General features: G+C 38.2%; 2 protein-coding genes across 2 annotated transcripts; both read right to left on the bottom strand.

The window, feature by feature from the left end:
- Nucleotides 1-289: 289 nt before the first annotated feature.
- On the bottom strand, nucleotides 290-13,747 carry LOC311081398 (uncharacterized protein; the record flags this gene model as incomplete). Its single annotated transcript, XM_084111939.1, has 8 exons — nucleotides 290-496; nucleotides 687-895; nucleotides 2,208-2,671; nucleotides 2,860-3,014; nucleotides 3,543-3,727; nucleotides 5,052-5,343; nucleotides 12,064-12,136; nucleotides 13,668-13,747. 8 exons carry the CDS (start codon nucleotides 13,745-13,747, stop codon nucleotides 290-292), a joined length of 1,665 nt encoding a protein of 554 aa, XP_083968065.1.
- Nucleotides 13,748-15,586: 1,839 nt separating this feature from the next.
- LOC311081397 (uncharacterized protein) lies at nucleotides 15,587-17,886 on the bottom strand (the record flags this gene model as incomplete). The annotated part of the gene is made up of 6 exons (XM_084111938.1): nucleotides 15,587-15,793; nucleotides 15,984-16,192; nucleotides 16,319-16,782; nucleotides 16,972-17,126; nucleotides 17,590-17,774; nucleotides 17,871-17,886. The coding sequence occupies 6 exons, from the start codon at nucleotides 17,884-17,886 to the stop codon at nucleotides 15,587-15,589; spliced, it is 1,236 nt and encodes a 411-aa protein (XP_083968064.1).
- Nucleotides 17,887-18,257: the final 371 nt, after the last annotated feature.

Raw genomic sequence — 18,257 nt, 5'->3', positions numbered from 1 at the left:
AGATTATTTAAAATAAAAAGTCAATAATGATGTTATCAAACTTTATTGATCCATTTTTATCTCTTTCTTTATCCATTCAACAAGAGTCTTTTTGCAAGAGCTCATAAAGAGATGACACATATGGAGAGGAGTAAATATAAAGAGTGTTTTAGGCGTTAAGTAGAAGGTAATACAGAACTCTGCAGTTTACAAGTACAGTATTTAAAAAGGCTGAACATCATCATCCCAGGTTACCAGCGTCATAAGACAGAAAACAAACGCACTTGTGTGTGTCACGCTCTGTAGATCATTAAGAAATGGCAGGTGTAGCAGAGGATGTCACACTTGGTGGTGGGTCTATTTTCTCCAGTTGTTTCTTTACGCTTTCGTACGCCTTTTGCCACTCCTCCTTGGAGAGAGAGGAAGGACTAACCTCCAGAAACCTGTAGGCATCTTTGGTTTGGAGCTTAAAGATGACAGATGCTTTTTTACAGCCTTCACCAAAACTGTTCCAAGCCTGTGGAATTAAAACATTTACAAGTCACGTTAGACTTTTAGATGAATCCCTCATGACAAAATGAGGGAACCCTTAAGCCTTCCCTTCGGGTACAAATAAAGAGAAATAATAAATAAATTAAACAAAATAAATCAAACATTTTAGAATATCTTACTGAAAATTTTCTGAATCATGTAAACATCACTTTTACCTCTTTAGCTGTTTTGATTGATGCTAGAAATTCATCTTTTAGTTCGGCAAGGTCTTCAATAAGATCTTCTCCAACAAAGGTCTTCTGTTCCAGGTAGTCCAGCATTTTAGCAAAACTCTCCCAGAAGTTTTTGAGCTGAATCATAATTGCCTGAATTTTTGTCAAGCTACTCTGAACATCCTTTAGATGGATGGGGTCGGGTATGGAATCTGCAGAGGGGAAATAAAGGTTTCAACAAGCCACACGTTTGCTCCCTGTCAGAGTATGTGAGCGGTGCGGAGTGGGAGCGGAGCGAGGAGCGGAGTTGCGTGATTTTGCCAGGAGCGAGGAGCGGATTTTTTTAATGTCGGAGCGTTGTGATTTTCTCTCGCTCCAAAAACGCTCCACTATCGCTCAGGACCAAACCACTTAGGCAACGGAGGTGGACTCAAAATGTTTCTAATCATATTTTGCATTTGTATTGTTTTACTAGTACTTTCACAAACATTTATATAAAGTATATATCATGTAATTACTTTTACACATGCTTTTAATGATATTTTTACCGACCCCCTCGCGATTTCTACCTGTGCAACTCCATTATATGATGGACGATTTTATAAGGCCCTGCCTGTTTACACGAGAACGCTCGCGGGTGAAAACGTAAAAATATTTTATCAGATGTGCCTTTCGTTTAGACGGCAACAGCGTTTTTGGGGCTTAAAAACGCAAAAAAAGTGAAACCACCCACCAGAGTGGAAATCTTAAAAACGCTCCACCGTCGTGTTTCCGTCTAAACGGTAAAAGCAAAAGTCTGCTAGACAGTGAAGGCACCGATCAGTGCTTCACATTGCCACCTTGCCGCTGAGTGCATACTACATTGAATTTCACACACTTTTGCGTCACCATATGCACGCAGATTTCCCTCCCATAACGGTCGTCTAAACGCAGAATAAAAGTTATTACTTTTGCGTTTTCTCTTCAGATCGTTTCCGAAATATTACCGTGAAGAAGGGGAAAAAATATAAATGTATTGTAAAAGGTAGTGATGACAAAGGAGAACGCGAGTGCGAGGAGGTGATTACAACGTCAAAAGATTCCTTGTGATTCCTATTTTGCTTTGTTTTAAAGTGAGCTAAAGTATAGCCTAATTTATTGGTTTGGGGCTGTTCAAAATTCCAATAAAGTATGTGGATGTTCTTCTCTTAATACTGCGTATTCGTTTTACAGTATATGCATCTTCTGATCAGAGGTTGGTGTTATTTAAAAAAAAAAAAGAATAAAAATTTACCGTGGAGCGAAAACGGAGCGAGACGTATTAAGGGCGGAGTGGGGAGCGAGCGAGGAGCGGAAAATTGTACACCCAGAGCGGAGCTTGAGCGGAGTAATTATGAAATGCTTTGAGCGTGGAGCGCAAATTCTCTTCGCTCCGCTCCGCTCACATACTCTGCTCCCTGTCTGAAACTAGACTTGAATCTTGGCACAGTCTTAAGCATGACTTGTCATATTGGTATACTATAAACATGAAAAAAACAGACTCACTCCGTTCAAAACTGGCTTTGGCAACCTTCATCTGCCCATCAATGATCTTTAGTTGGACCTGCCACTGCTTCTGCTTCAGAGCAGTCTTTTCAGCGATGAGGCGATTCAGTTCGGCTTCAAGAGCCTTCATACGTGCAACATTTTGAGGATCATGCACAGCATCATAAATGCTTTTAACAATAAGCCCGATGAATGGAACGATTGCAGCGAAGATGCCGAGGCCTCTACTTGTTTGGGTTATGGATCTGGCAAATACTTGAATCTCTTGGATTTTGCTGTTTATCTTTTTCTCAGTTTCATCGAGCTCTTGTGTGGTTTTTTGGAGTTCAGATTTCAGATCATTCAGGGTTTTTTCAGTTTGCTTCAACTCTTGGTCTTGTTCAGTAATCTTTTTATCTGTATCTATTTTTTCCTTGACAACATCACTGGTGGACGATGCTACATCTTTGTTGAGTAAATTATACCTATACAATGTTGAAGAAATGTTGCAGTGAAATTAGCATTTTATAACAATGGGCTGGTGTAACTAGCTTAAAAGTTTAGCTTAAAACATGTTCATATTTCTGCCCGATTTTAGCAGATGCATGTAGAAGAACAATTCAACTGCTCAAGGTATTTTTGAAATATGTTTTCATGAGGAAAATGTTCTTACTTTTCCACCATCCTGTCCACATCAGTAATAATGTCTTTGATCCAGACTCGTGCTTTCCCTAGGAATTTGACTGCCAAAACTGCCTTATTTTTCTCCACAGCTTCCAACAACATGGGAAACAGCGACTGAACCAGGTTCTCACTGGTCAAAATACACTGTGAGAAGAAAGAGACATAAGATCAAGTATCTTAGACTTAAAAACAAAACAATCAGAACTCTTATTGCTTGTATTTGTCCTGTAAATCTTTCTGAAATGCTGCTCATAATGCTTCTGCATTAACTGTTGTTATTATAATTTAAGTTCAAAGTTGATAAAAATTCAAGATATGCATTTAAACTTTATAAGAAGCATATCAAACCAAGTTGATGTGTACAAACGCTTAGGTTATAAAAGATTTTACCTAAAATCTAAAACCTAAAAAAAAAAGAACATTTTTCACATTATGATATTATGAAACATTATGTATTTTTTTCCAGTTAAGGGAGAGACTCCTATAACTAACTTAGCTAAATTTAATCTCTTGCTAACAGACAGACTATATGACATTCTATTTAGTACAAATAGAATTTGTACTAAATATTTTGTATTTAGACATTCACTACAAACCCCTTATGTTTGGTGAATTGACATAAATTTCACAGAGATGAAAATACTGAAGTCAAGAGAAAGTCTGAAACAGTACTTTCAACATCGTTGCATCAGAGGATCCAAACAGAAGCTGAGTTTCCACAGCGCGACTCCTGATGATTCTCTCCAGGTTGGGGAAGTTGGCCAGGCTCAGGTAAGAGAGATGGTAGAGAAGCGCTGTCTTTTCGGCAGCAGGGAGAAGGTCTTGTACAAAGGTTGGGCTCCACTGGGACACAGCCACTGGTGAAAAAACATTGCAAATTTTTAAAGGCTGAAAAGATCACATTGATGGCTGGTATTATTTTCTGTTTGATAAAATAATCTGATACTTGCTTTTGTTATCAGCCATCCTTAGTAGGTTTACACAAAAATGTGTGTAATGAGTTTTCATACAATGTACTGAAAGCAGAACAGTTTGGTTTGGTTTAAAACGTTTTGGAAAATACAAAATGGAAATGGAAGGATATCAGAAAATGATTATAAAAATGTTAAGTGAAACTGACTTACCTTTGCTTTAGTAAGTGAAATGGAGAACAAAGTATCTGGTGCTTTTATACTAAAGGTATGACCACCCTGCCTCCGCCCTCAGAGAGAATGACCTCAAAAGAAACATGAGATTATTGAGTGTGGTTAAGGTTGTGATAAATGGAATTCTGTGGAATTGAACTTCCCACCAAATTCTGCAATAAGTATCAGTATTGTACTTAAGTGTAATTCATGTGTATCTACATACCATATCAATGTGTTCCCCAGTTTGAATTAACTCACTAGTACACAACTTAAATACATGTATATACTTCCTAATAACATTAACATTATAGACTATTACTCAGCAATATGTTCCGTAAAATAAAGTGCAACAGTAAACACTGCAAAAAAAAAAGTGCTTGGTCCAATTGTTTCTTTGTCTTTTTCAAAAATACAGGTAACACTTCACATGTGTTGAAACTTTAATCCACACATGACTTATGCATTACTTCATGCATTACTATCTCATGAATCATCAGGAACTAAGTATAAAGTTTTTCATTCATGACTTCATGGATGAACAACACCTTAATTAAAACATTAAGTAAGATGAGTACATCATCATTCACAAAAAAAAGTAGGTCTTTACTATCCATTTTGGATAAAGCTACGGTTATGGTACATGAATCATCAGGAATTCATGCATGAAAAAAGCATTAATTCATGCATGTAAGACTACTTTTATTATTAAAGGAATATACAAAAATCGTCTTGGTTACGTATGTAACCCTCGTTCCCTGAGTAGGGAACGGAGACATCAGTGACTGATGAATGAGGGTTTCGCTTAGAAGCCTATCACCTTCAAGTTCTTACAAAACTGGCCAATGGCAAAACAATGCCATGAATTTGCATAGCACAACTCCGAAGGAGCAGCGCGGCAATCTCACTTTATATTATGCTAAGGAGCCGAGACTGAACTCCCGGCTGTTTCAGCAGTACAGCGGTTGTGGCAGGGGGACGTAACATCTCTGTTCCCTCCTCAGGGAACGAGGGTTACATAGGTAACCGAGACATTTCCTTTCGTTCAGTCACAGACCGTAACCACGATAGGGCAGCGAGGCGGAATGACCGGCCCAGACGTGGGAGGCGGAGCGTCCCGGTATGGGGGCACGGTCATATGCCGCGTACTGACAGAAGAGGCCAGGGAAGGACGAGCGTTCCGTGGCGACCTCCTCTGACAGGGGTCTGGCGACAGAGGGGGATGAGAGTGGCGAGGCGGAGCGTCGCACACTGCCATCCGCGGCCTCTGGGGGCTCAGAGATGGGAATGTCAGTTCTTTCTTTAAGGGAGAACAAAATATTCTCCCCCAGCCCTCCACAGCCCAAAACCTGTAGTGGTCATTTTACACGGGATAGTTTTATAAACTTTAGTCGGAGACAACTGGGATTCACTGATAATCCGCTGTTACTGGTGAATGGGGCCGAACCGACTATCTCCCGCCTCGGCGATCATCCTCCCGTCACGCCGACAACTGTTACCATCGTCGGCAGTGCGTGCCCACCAATGAGTGTAGATTGCCTTGTGTGCTTATGTTATAATTATAGTAGGTAGTCCAGGCTCGAACATGTATGGCTTTGTAAAACAAATTAAGCTGCTAGGAGCATCCATTCCATCTGTAGCGGTGACAGTTGAGTGTGGCGACGGCAGCTTTCCCGCGAGTGGGCGTGGTTTCAGCGCAGCCAGCGGACACGCCCCCAGCGTTTGAGAGCAGAGACTACTGCTCATTTTTTCAAGATTTTGATAGCTTATTTTATGTACTTGCCGGCTTTTTTTATCATTCAAATTTGGCTGGGTGGCTAATAACACATTTTTCTGTGGTATGACAAACTCAGAACACATACTTAATTTTGACTTTACAGGGACTTTAAGCATGTTCATGTCTTCTGCATAGTAGCCTGCAGGTAAATGGACAGACCCCAAAATTGGCCCATCACAGCACATAGCACATGAATTCTGTTGACATCCAAATACAATAGTCATCATTAACTAAGCATCAGCTTCTCATGACTTCATCATGTATGTAGCCCCTCAACTAAAGTGGTGATTTGGAAACTACTTGATGAACAATGTGTTAATGATGGCATAATTGTGAAATGACATGAATATGAACATGAAGGATTCATGAGGAAAATGTTTGGTTTAAACAAGTTTTGGTTTTTACAACTAACAGTTAACAAATATATACAGACTTTAACATTGTTGTCGCTACAGCTGCTCGAATGCGGAGAAACCGGCGGACAGCGTACAACTAGCTGGAAACTATGGTAATGCAGGCCTGTCAATCAGCGGCCGTGAGCGGGGCCTGAGCAGGATGATGTCACACTGCTCAGAGAATCAAAACCGCATGTCTAATGAGATTGCTTTGGTTTAATGGGGATTAAAAAAAAGGAGAGGGTGGATTTTTATCATTGTAGGGTGGTTGTCTTCACACACTGCCAGCACACATGTAAATGGTGTTGTCCATAATAAGTGCCCTTTCAATGAAAATTCTGTCAGTAATTACTCACCCTCATGTCATTTCAACCCCATAAGACATTCGTTAATCTTCAGAACACAAATTAAGATATTTTTGATGAAATCTGAGAGCTGTTTCACTCCTTCATAGGCTGCTAGGTAATTGCAGCTGCTGGCCCAGAAAGTTAGTAAAGACATTGATAAAATAGTCCAAGTGACTACAGTGGCTCAACCTTAAGTTTATCAAGCGACAAGAATACTTTTTGTGTGAAAGTATAAATATATATACTATATTATATAATTTTTTTTTTAATATAAATAATGATTTTATTCTACTGTTAATTTTCTTCTGTGTGGGCCTCTGACGCGAGTTCACGAGAGCGCCACGACGCATGTGCAGGAATGAGCTTGAGTGAGTTCAGAACTACATATCCGCTTTGTGGGGTGTGGTTCGCTAATCTCACTCGCCAATGTCCATGGGCTTGTTTTTGTGTACACTCGAAGGTGATTTGGCTCTCAGATGAGATCCCAATTCGTCAGACACCTGACGTAATGTCGAGCATGACTGACTAATAAGAAACTCAAACTTCTGCTCAGTATCTACAAGACATGTAGCCTAATCTACAAGGTTCAAAACTTTCTATGAGCCGTAATTTACTAGTTTCTGACTGGGGAAAACAAAAAACTATTGTATTGTGTTCACTTAGACGGCTGCTTAGCTCTCAGATACAAGATGCTACTAAATTTACCCACTTCACTAATTTCCTTAAATTATAAGATTCATCTTAACTGAGATGCAGAAATATCACAGAATCAATGTTCTGAAAAAAATAAGTAATAATAAAAAAATTATATTATTAATAAAAATAATAATAATAATAATTAACGCAAAAATCAGGCAAAAGAATCTGCTTACCAACACGGCCGTTAACCCATTGCTGTCGGTGAGAAACCTTTGAAATCAACTGAACAGTGTCGTAACGTCAACTGATAACAGACGCGAAGTCCGTTGATATTTTTATGATCATAAAGTGAGTTTCTTAAAATACCTTTTCTGGCTAAAGTGTCCACGCTTATGTTTATTTGTATGGAAAGGTGTCTTCTATATTGATCTCTGTAGCCATACGATAACATAGAGCAGAAAGATTTTCACTCTGTTCCTCACTCAGTGAACACGGCCTCACCAAACTCAAAGATGAATCCGAATATTAGCATGTGGCAATCGGCCACGAGAGTCAATGGCATTTCATGATGAAAGTGACGATAAGCTTCTTCAGGTGTTTTTTTTTTATGTGATCAGTTTCACGTTTGTTCCTTAAAGCAATCGTTTGGAAGACTTGAAATATTTGATATTTTTGAATAAATTATTGTGACCATACTTTTATCTGCCTGTTATGTGTTTCATATTGAGAAATGGTTAGGGTTAGGGGTCAGGGTTGGGTTAGGTGCTCAAAAAATCATCTATAAAATAGTCATACTCCAGAATATCATGTCATGGCGACACAATTATATCCCAATATATAAGTTCATGATGATAAAATTCCCATGTCTGTGTATTGACACCAAAGGTTTCTCAATGAAAGCAATGAGCTACCGGCCGTGGCACAATAAAGAGGCTAAAGGGCGCTTTTGGCGTCTGTGTAGTGTCACGCACATTTGTCTTGGACACGTGGCCATATCGGACACCTTGGGAATGAGAAGCCGTTGTCTCACAGCCTTTTTACAGTTAACCAGATGCGATTTCTCAAGAATGTACGTTACCTATCAATTCTCACTCGCGTCAGTATTTCATCAGTCAAGATAAATAAGAAATTGGTGTTGCAATGGCAAAAAATCCTTATTTCCTTATAGCAATAAATCCTTATTTCAAATGCAATGATATTACTCAATCACAGAAGTGGGCGTTTACACTGAAGTCTGAAATGAGACACAAGTCTTAAATTGTTTAAATCAGAGTGCTAAAATCAGGGAGGAAATGGCCTATGTATGAATTATGACAGTTTTGATGTAATTCTACTAACATTAAAAGAACAACACAGGAAATAAATATTGATGTATGATCTTTTTACATGAAGATACAAAAATGAAGCTGAAATCAGTGAGTGAACTGAGAAAGTGTACAGAACAAAGATATTTATCACTATCTTAAGATAAGGGTCTGAGGCACTCAGGAGGATGAAGATTAAAAAGCCTTTATTAATCCATGGCTAGTCTAATAAAATAAAAACATGCCTACGCGTTTCAGCCAGCAAGGCCTTCGTCAGGGCTTGAAGTGTTTGACAAACAGCTCACTTCCTTGTTAAGACCAGTAATCAATAACAGCTGCTTAGGTTGAGCAGGTAGGAAGTCACATGATTAAATGACTAGTGTCACAAAAATTGCTTACAATCATTAATCCTGGTAAATTTAACTACAGAGAAAAAGTATATATTTCTACAAAAATTAAACTAGGAAAGAAGAAGAAAAAAAAAAAAACACTTACTACTACAGATATAAAGCCACTAAGGCTATCACCTTTAGCCTATCACCTCCTCTAATTGAGTTTTCAATCTGCTCTATGCCTATAATTTTAAGGGAGTTACAACTTCCATGGTTTGCATCTTTATAATGTACTGCCATAGGATATTGAAGATTTCCAGATCTTATTGCATATTTATGCTCTGCAAGTCTTACCTTTAATTTACGCTTAGTTCTCCCAATGTAAAAGCAACCACATGGGCATACCAGTCTGTTAATATGAAGTATTGCAATTGATAAACGAATTTATGTTAAACCTACTACGTCCAGAGGAGATGTCAATGAAAAAATTAGCATTAACCATATTATTACAGTAATTATACAGTGTCCACACTTATAGTTACCTTTTCTGGTAGAGAGACATGTTTTTTGTTGTATGGGGGGATTATTACTAGCCATTAAACCGAACTTGCAGAATGTTTTCTTATCCTGTTAGTAGTCTGGTGTTTTTTTGTTGTTTTACTACATATGACTGACTTATTGCTTGAATCAATACTGCTGTTACACTATTGATGTTCATGTGTTAATATTTTGCTTGTAAACAAAGTGAGTTTTATGAGGCTTTGCGCTCATAGCACTCATGGGAGATTTCTGTCTCACACAGGCTTTTGGCTGATAAAGCCCAGAGTCCAATGATAGTTTTAGTCAATAAGATTTTAGTCTACAGTAGATTTAGTCGAATAAAATCTAATGGGTTTAGTTAAATTGTAATGCATTAATGTAGAATTTCTCAAATATTTCCAAACCCATTATATACTCCAGAGAAAACATCTATTAACCTGTAAATATGAATGATTTTAAAGTTTGAACATGCAATAAAGAAACAGATTTAACTGCTGTGACATTAAAAAAAAATCTTAATATGAAATAAAACCTCTTCTCCTAAAGTAGAACACAGTCTTCTTTTTAATGAATGATATATGCATTCTTTATAACAACTTGCATACATTCATTATTCTTTATTCTTTCAAACAGACATATTTATTTGTATAAATTCAATATAATTAGACGGCACAGACGGCATTAGGTTTATTACGCACGGTCACTTTAAGACCGAATGTTCGGATCCAATTGCAGTATTGCACTGATGCACATACATTACACACACACACACACACACACACACACACACACACACACACACACACACACACACACACACACAGAGTCACGGACACAGTCACTCACTCACGCGCACACACACACACACACATACACACACACAGAGTCACGGACACAGTCACTCACTCACGCGCACACACACACACACACACACACACACACACACACACACACATGCAAGAAAACATTGTGCTTTGGTCATCTGAACCACTTATTAAACCACTTATGTAATGTGAAGAAATTGTCACTGAACGAATCATTTTAGTGAACGAACTGAAAATGAACGAATCTCTGGAAAGAATCAAAAGAATCAATCACTTTAGTGTGTGTGTGTCTGTGTGTGTCAGTGGTGGGCCCACAATAATTTGTTTTTTCAATTGATGAATGATATAATGGTTTAATACTCCGTGATTCATTGAGTATATTATTACAGGGTTACAGTTTGTATTTCTGATTGAAACTCAAGTTATCTAACATGCTTTATTTCTTTTCTGAGCTTTCATATATCCAATAATTACACTGGTGTATTGGGTTACACTAAGTGAAGACAAATTTGTACTTTGTGTAAAATAAGTAAAGGTTAATTTAAAGAGTGATTTATTGGAAAGCCCTATTTTGATGGAAGTATAAAAGGTTAACCCTTTAAGTGTCTGTGCAGAGAAGAGTCAATCAAACACTGTATTTGAAAATACAATTTTATTGAACAGATTTTATTCATATTTAATTTGGTTCCTTTTTGTTAATTCCTTTTGTTTATTTTCTTTTAAAGAAATTCATTGTATATTTCAGTTATATAGTGTGGTCACTTTAATAGAACAGATTGGTAGCTGTAATTGGTTAAAAGTGGATTTGCAGAGATCTGAGTTGCACTTTGTCAGAAGTAGTGTAGAACCAAGGGTCACAGATTGATTATAAGATCAAGCCAAGGAGCAAATAAATGAATCTAGATTCAAGCATCCAACATTACAAAGGGTAGATACACCTAGGACAGTAGGGGGCGCTACACAACTCTTGTTAATCTTTCTCTCAATCAGGGTGGTGTTCCCACAAGTTTTAAATCTTCAATTATTATCCCGGTCTCTGAACGATTACCGTCCTGTTGCACTTACTTACGAAGTGCTTTGAAAAATTGGTCTAAGCTTATATCTGTTGCTCTCTCCCCAGTGGTCTAGATGCTTTACAGTTTGCATGTATAGGCCAAATAGGTCTACAGATGATGCTATTAACTACATTTTGCGCTCTGCTCTTTCACATCTGGATCAGAGAAAAGGGAATCATGTGCGGATGGTTTTCATGGATTATAGCTCTGCTTTTAACAGCGTTGTCCCCTTACACCTCTGCAAAAAGATTCAAAATCTAGGGCAGAATTCCTCTATTTGTCACTGGACCTTATTCTTTTTTTGACAGGACACCCCCTGGTGGTTAAAATGGGAAACTACACCTCCTCTACATTCACCCTCAGAGCCCCTCAGGGCTGTGTCCTCAGCCCCCTGCTTTACTCCCTGTATACCAGCGACTGTATGGCTAGACACAGTTCTAACAAACTGGTGAAGTTTGTCAACGACACAGGCCTCATTAGTCAAAATGATGAGAAGCCCTACCTTGAGGAAGTGGATGCTCTCTCCACATGGTGTCATACTAATAATCTCTCTTTGAATGTGTGGAAGAAATGTTATGTTTAAGATGTGTGTGACCATCATATGACAGTAAAAGAGCACACACAAACCTTATTCTAATATGGAGTTGTATTGGAGTGGTAAAGAGTGTTGGTAGGCGACAGGAGGCCCTCTCTTCTTGTCTCTCTTCTTGTGTTCAGATGCCTGTGATCTCACACTGGAAACACTCGTCTTTTTCTGTCTGAGGAGAACAGGAAGGTGACATCTGTGAAACGGTATCAGTCATATCCTGATCATCCAGAGATGTTTGGTGTCAGTTATAATAGTAAGTTCACTGACATTCGTGTCCCTTTTAGGAGAATAGGAGTGTATGTGGATGTGTCGGCCGGCACTCTGTCCTTCTACAGCGTCTCTGTCACACACACACTCACACACTTATACACATTCAATATCACATTCACTGAACCCCACTATGCTGGATTTTGGGTTGGTTTAAACTCCTCAGTGTCTCTGTGTGAGATCAAAAAGCCTGTGAGCAACCACGGATATACCATTTCAGAAAAAAACACTGTATATAGGCAATAGAGTAGGATTACTTAAAAGATTAAACTTTTGCAGTACACGGCGCCTAGATTGCACACATGGTGATGGATAGGAGGGATGCCATTTTCAGTGTCACACATAATGTGTTGTACCCCTGAAAAGGGGGAGAGGATTAATCACCAAAAACCGCAGATGTTTCTTCACTGCAAACTTTGTGGAATTCTCTTTTGTAACAATTGACAATGAACATCTTTAAAAAACAGCTTCATTGGAATTTGTTCTTAAACTAAAGTGCTACAGCAACACAAAGAACCAAAAAACAGCATTTATTGTTTGAATTTCATGATAAAATTGACAATCTGGAAATTGGCCAGAGCGAGAGATTTAGGCTTTTGGCCAAAACGAGCGCACATTAGGAAGATCTTGATAAATTCTCATATGTTCACACCTCATTTCTTTACAGAGAATGACCATTTCTATTAATTTTCCACTTAATTATGTGATCTGAAGAGATCTGACATTGATTTGATAGCCTACGCTATCAAACTATGGACTATGCAACTCTGAAAAACCTAAACTGAAAGAAAATGTGGACTGGTGATTCATCCAGACGCATCTTGGCTGGGTGCGTCACCTGATGGGCTGGTATATGACCCGCTTGAGAGACCATCATTTGGCTTGTTTGAAATAAAATGCCCAAACGCACTAAGCTACATTGACTACAGGTACCTCAGAGTTGACCTTGGCATACATAAATTGAAGGAAAGCCATCCTTATTATTGGCAAGTGCAGGGTATGGAATGGTGTGACTTTGTTTCATATGCCCATGATGACATGTTTGTGCAGCGTATTTACAGAGACACTTCTGTGTTAAGCTCCCTGATGTGTTTTTCTTTTATACATATCTGCCAAAATACCTCTCTATGCGCAAGTAACTGAAGAGGCGCAGTGCTGAGGAAATTAATTTATGCATGATTTTACAAGCATGTAATTTTATCTTGTCAGGTCATCTGATTAAAGTATTTGTTTCACCATTCTATATTTGTTGATAATTTCATTTCAAATTATGTATAGTTAATGATATGAAATGATTGGTTTTAGATGATTATACAATAATGAAAAACATTTATAGATATTCCGTTCCATTTCTGCCTGTCTAATTCTACTTTTTCAGCATTAGCAATTGCTTGCTCAGGCTTTAACTAAGGGCCCGTTTTGGTAGTTAACCAGAGAGAGAGGCTACTGTGTAAAGTTGATTGATGCTTCCTGTGAGTGAAAGAGGGATTACTGTAGTAAATATCTTGTGCTCCTTCACCCTTCAAATGAGTCGCTTAACACGGACTCTGAGTCTTGCAATTGACTGTGTTTTCCTGACCTCTGGCCCAGACAGTTGTGCTCACTTTTGATGGGAAGGTAGGTACGTGGACTTTGCAGGCACACAGTCTTCCACAAGGAAACCCTTATCCACCATTACAGCCATTGTTTGTCTTTAGAAGAGACACAATACCAGACTGCTTTAGAATCTCTATCACTGATGGCGCCTTCATAAGGAGATGACACAAAGGTTACAGCATCCCAATCAACCCTTTGAAAGTGCAGTGAGATTTGTAGGTAGAGAATACCTCACTCTGAAGGAGAAGAGAGTTTGGTGTTTGGCAACGCAGTTCAGTACAATCCAAAATACCTTGTGTGTCAGAGTAATACTGAAAAACATCGGGCATGTGAGCTTTGACAGTCTCCTCATCCAGCCAAATGCCCACAGCTCCAAGTACAGTGTAGACAAAGTCAGCCACATGGACTCAGAGTAATACTGAAAAGCCCATGTGTTGATAATGCGGCTTACAGTTGATTGGTGGATTCTGAATCCAGATCCTTTTGCATCAGACCCAATGACAGATATGTCATAAACAGGAAAAACTCGTCAATGGGTTGAAGAGACTGTGAAAATGTGGCGAAACACAGAGGGATTAAAGATGGACAACTAGAGACTACGCCACCCTGGAATCTCGCCAGGGCCAATACTAAATTAAATTTCCTATTAAGGCAACAGCTTAGCTCACAGTGAATCGGCGAGAGACGTGGTTCAAGTCACTAAAAGTTCACTAAGAAGGTCTATAAACCACATATGATGTATCTTTTTTTCCCTTTTTATGTTTGGTATCATTTTAAATGTCTCAGTGCGATTGGTAAAATGGTCTTAATTTCATTGCAGTCATTGGTATAATGAGAAAGATTGAAAACTTTGAGGATTGAGGATTCTGTTCTCCTCTTTGGGTGATGTCTCTTCAAGATCTGATAATTCTCCCCTCTCCCCTGAAACCAGGTGTTACCCTCTGGGGTACATGAATTGACCCAACTTCACTGGAGCGCTGAAAAGACACACACGCATTATACCTTCGTCCACACCGTTGGATTGCGTCTTTGGGCCGACGGGTGGCCTTTACAAACTTAGGTACAATACTTATAGTAGATACTTATAGTAGAACTAGGTTGGTTATTAGATTGCCTAAAAATGGTAAGATTATACACTGTAAGCCATTGTGTTGATATTTTCAACTTAAACACTAATGTATCTTAAAGAGGCATACTTTCATACAGAACGCATGTGAGCAGCAAAGATGTATGTTCATAATTATTATTGGTAAGTACAGGCTGTTCTATACCTTTATGTGACATTTTAAGTACATTTAGTTGCAGGTTATTAGTTGTTATGTGTATTACAACACTGTTAAAGTGTCACCATTAAATTATTACACAGCTTTTCTATCTTAATATCTAATGACTGAGAGTTATTTTAATACCAGCAAGGTTACACAGAACACGTGTTGTGCTAGTCATCCATTATTGTTCTGTTAAACTGTGTTAAAATCATCTGCATATTTGAGCTTATTTATTATCAGAACGAATCAAGAATATATTTTGTAATGTGACAATATTTGTGTATCCAGTGACATCAAAAGTAGTTTGATATGACAAAATATTTGCTGCTGAAACTCAAATCTATGACTTCACACATAAAAATAATTAAGACATGTAAGATTATTTAAAACAAAAAGTCAATAATGATGTTATCAAACTTTATTGATCCATTTTTATCTCTTTCTTTATCCATTCAACAAGAGTCTTTTTGCAAGAGCTCATAAAGAGATGACACATATGGAGAGGAGTATATAAAGAGTGTTTTAGGCATTAAGTAGAAGGTAATACAGAACTCTGCAGTTTACAAGTACAGTATTTAGGCTGAACATCATCATCCCAGGTTACCAGCGTCATAAGACAGAAAACAAACGCACTTGTGCGTGTCACGCTCTGTAGATCATTAAGAAATGGCAGGTGTAGCAGAGGATGTCACACTTGGTGGTGGGTCTATTTTCTCCAGTTGTTTCTTTACGCTTTCGTACGCCTTTTGCCACTCCTCCTTGGAGAGAGAGGAAGGACTAACCTCCAGAAACCTGTAGGCATCTTTGGTTTGGAGCTTAAAGATGACAGATGCTTTTTTACAGCCTTCACCAAAACTGTTCCAAGCCTGTGGAATTAAAACATTTACAAGTCACGTTATAGTTTTAGATGAATCCCTCATGACAAAATGAGGGAACCCTTAAGCCTTCCCTTCGGGTACAAATAAAGAGAAATAATAAATAAATTAAACAAAATAAATCAAACATTTTAGAATATCTTACTGAAAATGTTTTGAATCATGTAAACATCACTTTTACCTCTTTAGCTGTTTTGATTGATGTTAGAAATTCCTCTTTTAGATCGGCAAGGTCTTCAATAAGATCTTCTCCAACAAAGGTCTTCTGTTCCAGGTAGTCCAGCATTTGAGCAACACTCTCCCAGAAGTTTCTGAGCTGAATCATAATTGCCTGAATTTTTGTCAAGCTACTCTGAACATCCTTTAGATGGATGGGGTCGGGTATGGAATCTGCAGAGGGGAAATAAAGGTTTCAACAAGCCACACGTTTGTCTTAAACTAGACTTGAATCTTGACACAGTCTTAAGCATGGCTTGCCATATTGGTATACTATAAACATGAATAAAACAGACTCACTCCGTTCAAAACTGGCTTTGGCAACCTTCATCTGCCCATCAATGACCTTTAGTTGGACCTGCCACTGCTTCTGCTTCAGAGCAGTCTTTTCAGCGATGAGGCGATTCAGTTCGGCTTCAAGAGCCTTCATACGTGCAACATTTTGAGGATCACGCACAGCTTTATAGAAGCTTTTAACAATTAGCCCGATGAATGGAACGATTGCAGCGAGGATGCCGAGGCCTCTGCTTTTTTTGGTTATGGATCTGGCAAATACTTGAATCTCTTGGATTTTGCTGTTTATCTTTTTCTCAGTTTCATCGAGCTCTTGTGTGGTTTTTTGGAGTTCAGATTTCAGATCATTCAGGCTTTTTTCAGTTTGCTTCAACTCTTGGTCTTGTTTAGTAATCTTTTTATCTGTATCTATTTTTTCCTTGACAACATCACTGGTGGACGATGCTACATCTTTGTTGAGTAAATTATACCTACGCAATGTTGAAGAAATGTTGCAGTGAAATTAGCATTTTATAACAATGGGCTGGTGTAACTAGCTTAAAAGTTTAGCTTAAAACAAGTTCATACTTCTGCCCGATTTTAGCAGATGCATGTAGAAGAACAATTCAACTGCTCAAGGTATTTTTTGAAATATGTTTTCATGAGGAAAATGTTCTTACTTTTCCACCATCCTGTCCACATCAGTGATAATGTCTTTGATCCAGACTCGTGCTTTCCCTAGGAATTTGACTGCCAAAACTGCCTTATTTTTCTCCACAGCTGCGGCCAACATGGGAAACAGCGACTGAACCAGGTTCTCACTGGTCAAAATACACTGTGAGAAGAAAGAGACATAAGATCAAGTATCTTAGACTTAAAAACAAAACAATCAGAACTCTTATTGCTTGTATTTGTCCTGTAAATCTTTCTGAAATGCTGCTCATAATGCTTCTGCATTAACTATTGTTATTGTAATTTAAGTTCAAAGTTGATAAAAATGCAAGATATGCATTTAAACTTTATAAGAAGCATATCAAACCAAGTTGATGTGTACAAACTCTTAGGTTATAAAAGATTTTACCTAAAATCTAAAACCACATTATGATATTATGACACAATATGTATTTTTTTCCAGTTAAGGGAGAGACTCTAATAACTAACTTAGCTAAATTTAATCTCTAGCTAACAGACAGACTATATGACATATGACTATATGACAAACCCCTTATGTTTGGTGAATTGACACAAATTTCACAGAGATGAAAACACTGAAGTCAAGAGAAAGTCTGAAACAGTACTTTCAACATCGTTGCATCAGAAGATCCAAACAGAAGCTGAGTTTCCACAGCGCGACTCCTGATGATTCTCTCCAGGTTGGGGAAGTTGGCCAGGCTCAGGTAAGAGAGATGGTAGAGAAGCGCTGTCTTTTCGGCAGCAGGGAGAAGGTCTTGTACAAAGGTTGGGCTCCACTGGGACACAGCCACTGGTGAAAAAAAAACATTGCAAATTTTTAAAGGCTGAAAAGATCACATTGATGGCTGGTATTATTTTCTGTTTGATAAAATAATCTGATACTTGCTTTTGTTATCAGCCATCCTTAGTAGGTTTGCACAAAAATGTGTGTAATGAGTTCTCATACAATGTACTGAAAGCAGAACAGTTTCGTTTGGTTTAAAACATGTCTCGGAAAATACAAAATGGAAATGTAAGGATATCTGAAAATGATTTTAAAAAAAGTTAAGTGAAACGGACTTACCTTTGCTTTAGTAAGTGAAATGGAGAACAAAGTACCTGGTGCTTTTATACTAAAGGTATGACCACCCTGCCTCCGCCCTCAAGTGAGAATGACCTCAAAAGAAACATGAGATTATTGAGTGTGGTTAAGGTTGTGATAAATGGAATTAAACTTCTGTGGAATTGAACTTCCCACCAAGTTCTGCAATAAGTATCAGTATTGTACTGAAGT

The sequence above is a fragment of the Abramis brama genome (assembly GCF_963993115.1).
Source record: "Abramis brama genome assembly, chromosome: 4".
NCBI classification, from domain to species: Eukaryota; Metazoa; Chordata; class Actinopteri; order Cypriniformes; family Leuciscidae; genus Abramis; species Abramis brama.
Note: the sequence above shows the minus strand (reverse complement) of the source record. Positions and strands in the feature narration are given on the sequence as shown.